Consider the following 6,432-nt stretch of genomic DNA (forward strand, 5'->3'; position numbering starts at 1 on the left):
TGAGTACGCGACGAAGTGCGGAATTTGCTGCAAAGGAAGCCGCATGTACTGTTTGGTAAACTCTTACTGCAAGAGCCGCCAGCTAGTCAGTTTGATCTGTTTCCATTTGTTTGCCCCTGCTGCTGCTGAATATGAACTGAAAAACAACAAGCAACTGACACAGCACGTCATGGCAAGCACGCAGCTCCAACGTTACTTTAGATCAGCCTGCAGTCACTGTCGGGGACACTCATTGCAACGCTTTGACGCCCCCCCCCCCTTCCAGAACATCATCTCTCCATACCACTCCTTCCGATTATAACTAAGCACGCCCCCCCCCCCCCCTCCAGCACTAGTATAAGGCACCAAGCACCGAACGAGCCCTGCTCCGGGCCGGGCGACTCAAGGTTTATAGGCAACTTAACGCAATAAGCAGCTCTGCCACGCAAGCTTAGCTAACCCTACTGGTGCAACTACTGCATGCAGGTGAGCCTCTTTAGTTTGTAGCATCAAGGCAGTGAATAGATACACTAATGTACATTTGGTAGCAGGCATGTAAGTGATTCTGTTCAAAGCGTCGAGTCCGCTTGCAGGCACAATTTTCACTGGGGCGATTATAAAACTGCTGATCTCGTTTGACGGTTTTGACGGTTTTTCTGACGGTTTTTCTGTAATATCCCTCCAATCTTTCCAATGTCTAAATTCAACCCTTTTGCCCCTTAAGCGAATACGCGTGCTTAATCATGTTAATCAGGAGCGTGAATGAAATTCATCACTTTTGTGCATACCCTGCTGCACTACCATTCGTTTTCATTCGTGACCATCACTGATAAGTGCGAGTAGCGATCAGGGAAAAGCAAGAGCCCATTATCTCGAGCCAGGTCGGAAGGCGGGATGCGGTTGTAGACCTAGCCGTTAGCCAACAAGAGCTCGTCAAACCATGCACTTTTCTGCATGCGACCACTACTCTTCAAGAGAAAGCAGACTCTGCACAGGGCAGCCACACGCCGCGAGTTCCGCGTCGTCAGTCTCGTCACCAGCAGCCGGCTTCCGGCGTGCGGCGAGCGTGTGCAGAAGTGACGCCCGCTGGTGTATGGGTGGTGGCGGCTTCCCCTGCTGCGCCGGCAGCTCCGCGCGAGGCTGCCCTTTCAGACGAAGCGCTGACGAGGTCTGAAGTCGACGTCCATGTAGACGGTCTCCTCTCTGTATGGGAACGAGCCACGACGCGTGGCGTAGCACCGGTACCGGCCGAAGTCCGCCGGCCGGAAGTCCCGGATGTACAGCGTCGACCTGGAAGTAGGTGGCACGGCACAGCGTAGTTTCAGGTACGCGCCGTTTTTTTTTCGACCGCGGCCGCCGCTAGCGTCAGCCAGGCTGAGAGGTCGAGTAACGCTAGCATGGTTTTGCAAACATAACTATGTGACTGGTTGTTCGTTATCCATCCACACCTGCAGAACATCAGAAAGTGCCATTTTTAACTTAAATTCTCTGAGAAAGTTACGTCGAGCTATTGAACGAAAAACTGATTCCTTTGTAAACTGAGGTGATGCCACGACACTCCGGACACCGAGTGGATGGCCTATTAATTAATAGCGCAAAACTTTGCCACCAGGGGCGCTGCTTACCGGGATCCCTGCGTGTAGACCCGAGTGCTGGAGTAGAAATCGTCGTTGGTGTACCAGTCTGTGTATCCGCTGATGTGCCTGGGCCTTCCGTAGAAGTCACCCGACCTCAGGTGGTCGTACCGCCGCCAGTTGTGGTGGCCAAAGTCTTCGCCGCTGTGGTCTCCGCTCCAGTCGTCGTCGAAACTCCGCCGGAAGCCCTGTCCGTGGTGGCCGTGCCAGCTGCCGCGGCCGTCGCTGTAGCGGCCCCGACCGCCGAAGAAGTCGTGGAAGCGGCTGCGGCGGTTGTAGCCGCCGTGGTAGCGAGGCCGTCCGCGGAGGTCGGCGCCGCGGCCTCGACGGTAGTTGTACTGCCAGCCGCCAGGGTCGCTGTATATCTTCCTCCACACGATGTTCTGCGGAAAACATGGATGTAGTGCGTATCCTCTGAGCCTGACTTCGTAACGCAGCAGGCCACAGTGTGGTGAGCACCACAGCTATTTTCATGTTCATGTAGTCGCTATTGCGTCAATTTGTACGCATATAAACCTGAACCTGATAAAACTGTCACAACGCGTTTATAATTGTCGGGTCAGATTAAGGCCACGTAAGAATAGCACGTTGGAACGAAGATGTAAACAGCCTCACTGCAATCAGCAGTGGCTAAAACCCGGCGATAAGTGGCGTGAAGCGCCATAATCACGACGTGACATCGATATTCCAGCGCTTCGATGGCCTTGACACGAGCCTGCCGCCGCGCGACAGCGGAAACTGCATGTGAATGTGACTTTTTGAGAGCAGTGTGGTGCATTCCAGCGGGATAACCATGACGAGAGCCCATCCCGTGCTGCACCGCCTGAAACCGAGCGGACGTCGTGCCGCAGTGGCCAGCGGACAATCCCGCTATGCGAGTCTGGCCCGTATGCAGCCAGAATGAATATTTCGTGCTGAATGAATGAAATGAGTCACGCCACTGGTGCTTGCTGGATTTATTCGTAACGAAACGTGCCGGGTTAAAAGCAAAGGGATGCCTAGGCGGAAAGGTGACGTTTGATACTGAACTCACGACTTCGAAGTTCCGATCATCACTGCTGGTCCCCGGACCAGGTCAGGTCATGACACCAATCATATACATATCTCAGACCAGCAATCCTGATACCGGACAGAAATTAAGAGGACATCCCAGGTTTTCGGGCGTTTCCACTTATGCGAAGTTTGCATGATGCCACGCAATATAACATCGTAAGCACAATGCTTAGTGAATGAACGATTGAAAGGCAACAATTAAACCTTCACAATTACACATACAGACAACGGCTTCCATATCTCACATACAGTTTGCTCGATCTTCAGGCTTCAGCTTTCTGTGACTTGTGCCGATATGTCGTTCTTTCCTTTCCCACCACCTTCTCACATCCGGCAACGCGAGGCTCCATGATCGGCTGAATGCATCGACTCGCCACCAATATGATAGGCGTGAGACAGCGATGCGATTTTTTTAGGCACATCAGTTAGATGTGTCTTTAAAAAGGTGGATCGGTAAGCCAGACCTGTTTCCAGGGAGGATGGGTGCTGCGCATAGTGCAATCAGGTGTTTCAAAATGTTTCAAAAAATCCTGTATGGACGTTGAATATCTGTGTTCTTAGTGTTAACATTCTGTTTACTTTTTTGCCTTCAACTTACTTGGCAAGGTTAGGCAGTCAGTGAAAAAAATGATGATCTGGAAACACCTAAACCACTTTAAAATATTCAATAGTCGTGAGACACAGCTGTCATGTTCTTTTAGTTAGTGCCAAAAATGATGATCTGGAAACACCTAAACCACCTTAAAATATTCAATAGTCGTGAGACACAGCTGCCAATTGGCGCTAACAAATTGTCCCAGCTCTGAACGGCCCTCTGAACAGTGATATACCGACAGTTCCCCAGGTCCATGGCTAACCGACAAGCCCGTTGAACATTGACCCTTTGACCAACAAGCCTTTTGACCATTTTAAAGATGTCAGATGGAATAATTAGTGGTTGGGAATCAATAGCATGCGGCTCACGTCGGCTACCCTGGTTGGACCTGCTATATTCTTAGTCATGATCAACGGCGCCGCTTCTCATACAGAACATCGTTTGAAATATCTGAACGATCTCACAAAATACAACGCATGTCCAGTTGGCTGAGTGGAGGAGCACAACCAGCTGCAAGACAAGGCTGATGAAATATGTGGACAAGTAGCTGCAAATAAGGTGGTGTTTGATGCTTAGAAGTGTCAGATCATTCATGCTTTTGCTGCCAAAAATCCCCTGGTACTACCGGACATGGTGATAAATTGGATCTGCTTACCAATTGTTAGCAATACTCAACTTTTATGAGTGGCAAAATTCAGCAATATGTCTTAACCGGCACATGTAGATGAGATTGTAAGAAAGGCTCTATGGCATATATATATGCTTCACGTAGTTAAAAAACATCGTCTGTCTTAAGACCAAATAGCTAAGATTTACACCACACATGCTCCACCACTGCTTGAATACTCTTCCACTGTTTTTCATGCAGCAACGTGCTTCTCCCATTTTTCATTCCTTTGTTCTTCTACCATTTCCACTTGGTACTCTCAATGCCTCTGGAGAACTCTACTGGATGACTCTCCAGGCCCTTTCCCGCAGCTGTGCACACAGGTTCATGGTCAGCGCACCTCCAGCCGAGGAGATTTGACTTAAAAAGATCGAATGTCTTGACGCTAAGTCCGGGCTGCAAGCCGAGTGCTGCAGCTCTTCGAAGCCCCAGCTGCGAGTTTTTGTTTGGAATGCAGTCGATCATACCGGTACCATACGCATCCCAGGCAATGTTGACACCTTTCCGCTTTACGTCTAGTTCTTAGTGGTGAAGCCAGGGCAATGGAATACTGGCAAATCAATGTCGTATACCCTGTTACTAGACGCGAAAGGAAGGAAGGAAGGAAGGAAGGAAGGAAGGAAGGAAAGAAGGAAGGAAGGAAGGGCCAACCGGGAAGTCTATTACTCAATGCGGCCCTTTGATTCCGATCTTGTGGGCTCAACTGTCAAGGCACGCGTTTTGCCGACAACTGATTCGCATGAAGATCATTCTGGAGAATGGTCCAAACCATACCGAAGATATACGAAGCTCGTTCGCAATTGTTCTGATCTTCGTCCGGCTATCTTTCGAGAGTAGTTCTTCCACAGCACCGATTAGTTCGAACGTTTTGGCCTGAGAGTATCTCCCTGACTGAAGACCATCTTCAAGCGAACCACGGCATCGCACAGTATCGACGTAACATTGACCTACCGTGGAGATAACAACAATAGGGCAGTCCCAATATATACATTTACCAGACAGATGAGTTTCCTTAGCACGTTGGCCTTCCTTCGTCTGAAATTTTACCATCTCTCTCCTTTCAAGATTGGATGTGCCGTCCATAGCCGCCAAATGTTGCCTTTGAGATGCCGCAGTTCAACATGTTTTAGCATCAGAAGGCGAAAAGAAGCCAGGCTGGAAGTGATAGCACAGCTTTCGCAATATCGATCATGCGTTAAACCGCCCAAATCTGTTATGCTCCAAGAGCGTTTGATCCCCTCGCGTCTATCTGAGTCAGCCAGCTAGTGATTTATTTTACTCAACCCGGACTCAGGCTCACAAAAAAGCCAATGAGCAAAGTTCAGCTTGACTCAACACAAAGTTGGTTCGACCCGAAATCAACTGGAAAGCCACCGTTAATCCAGTTCACCTCTGGCTGACGCTAACAGGTCCCCTGTCAACCAAACAGAGCTGAGCTATCCTCTGATCTCTAGCTAGACGACATGTCTGTCTGAACGACACTCTGTCTGAACACACCGACAGAGTCCCTTACTCGCCAATAAATCCCTTAGCTCATTGACGGGGTCCCTTACTCGCCAACAAATCCCTTAGCTCACCGACAGGGTCCCTTTCTCGCCGACAAATTCCTTAGCTCACCGACAGGTCGTCGCTGACGCCGCCGTCGCGCAGGAAGTCGCAGACCAGCTCGCCGTGTCGGTTGCCGACGAAGTTGAAGTGGCCCATGCCGACCTTCCGGCCGCCGCCGCCTCCAGCCTCAGGGGTAGCCATAGTCGAAGTCGGGCCTGCCGTTGTACCTGCCGCCACCGCAGTCGCCGATGAAGCCGTAGCGATCGCGGCAGAAGAAGCTGCGGTCGCCGAGGTGCGACTCGAAGTAGACGTCATCAGAAGAGACGGCAGCCGTGGCCAGGGCCAGCAGGAGAAGGCGGCTGGCCATCGCCGACTGGAGGCGACGGTGGCTGGCGGTGGAGGAGGTGGGACTGGTGAGCTGGCTTTGGCAGGAGGTTTTGACCGGCCAGTTGAATATCTGGCCGAGACGTAAGAGTCGCTAAAGTGGGCTTTCAAAGGATGCAAATGACAGGAGGCGTAGATAATGTTTGCCCAGGACGCTGGCGGCGGGAGATGAGTGGGTGCGGCGATGCCCGAGCTCCCAATGGCCACCCGACCTCGGCGAGGACTCGCACTCCAACTGCCAACCGCAGGCAGAACACCGTGTCAATCAGCGCCAGGCGAACCAGGCCAGCCGGTCGCGCCGGGTGTGGCGATGCTATCTCGCGGCCGGCGCGGCGGGATGTGCAGCGGCCGCGCCGGTCCGCTGGTCCGCCCGCTGCCGATGTGGGAACAGCGAGGCATGCCGCGCCCATCGCCCACCCGGCCCGCCCCCGGCTGCCGGCAGGCCCCGGGTGGCGGCGTGTGCGCTCCCGGAGCCGGACCTCTGCCGTGACCGCCCTTGCACTCCGGTGATCGGCGCGGCGCACGACGTCCCCGTGAGCGGTCACGACAGTTGGAGGACGAGGCGGACGCTC

At 52.4% G+C, this 6,432-nt stretch overlaps 1 protein-coding gene across 1 annotated transcript; it reads right to left on the reverse strand.

Moving 5' to 3' along the window:
• Positions 1-615: 615 nt before the first annotated feature.
• On the reverse strand, positions 616-6,182 carry LOC119089707 (uncharacterized). Its single transcript, XM_037212519.1, has 3 exons — positions 5,546-6,182; positions 1,605-1,996; positions 616-1,269 (listed from the first exon to the last, which is right to left on the reverse strand). Exons 1-3 carry the CDS (start codon positions 5,789-5,791, stop codon positions 1,128-1,130), a joined length of 780 nt encoding a protein of 259 aa, XP_037068414.1. The 5' UTR covers positions 5,792-6,182; the 3' UTR covers positions 616-1,127.
• Positions 6,183-6,432: the final 250 nt, after the last annotated feature.

This window comes from Pollicipes pollicipes, unplaced genomic scaffold, assembly GCF_011947565.3.
Source record: "Pollicipes pollicipes isolate AB1234 unplaced genomic scaffold, Ppol_2.1 Scaffold_3087;HRSCAF=3621_pilon_pilon_pilon, whole genome shotgun sequence".
NCBI classification, from domain to species: Eukaryota; Metazoa; Arthropoda; class Thecostraca; order Pollicipedomorpha; family Pollicipedidae; genus Pollicipes; species Pollicipes pollicipes.

Bases quoted from the DNA above. Each gene is read 5' to 3' on its own strand.
- LOC119089707 (XM_037212519.1), bottom strand. From the start codon at position 5,791: ATGACGTCTACTTCGAGTCGCACCTCGGCGACCGCAGCTTCTTCTGCC. The intron at 1,997-5,545 runs GTGAGCTAAGGA...TGTTTTCCGCAG, and splicing joins GCGTCAGCGACGACCTGTCG to AACATCGTGTGGAGGAAGAT. The intron at 1,270-1,604 runs GTAAGCAGCGCC...ACCTACTTCCAG, and splicing joins GTCTACACGCAGGGATCCCG to GTCGACGCTGTACATCCGGG.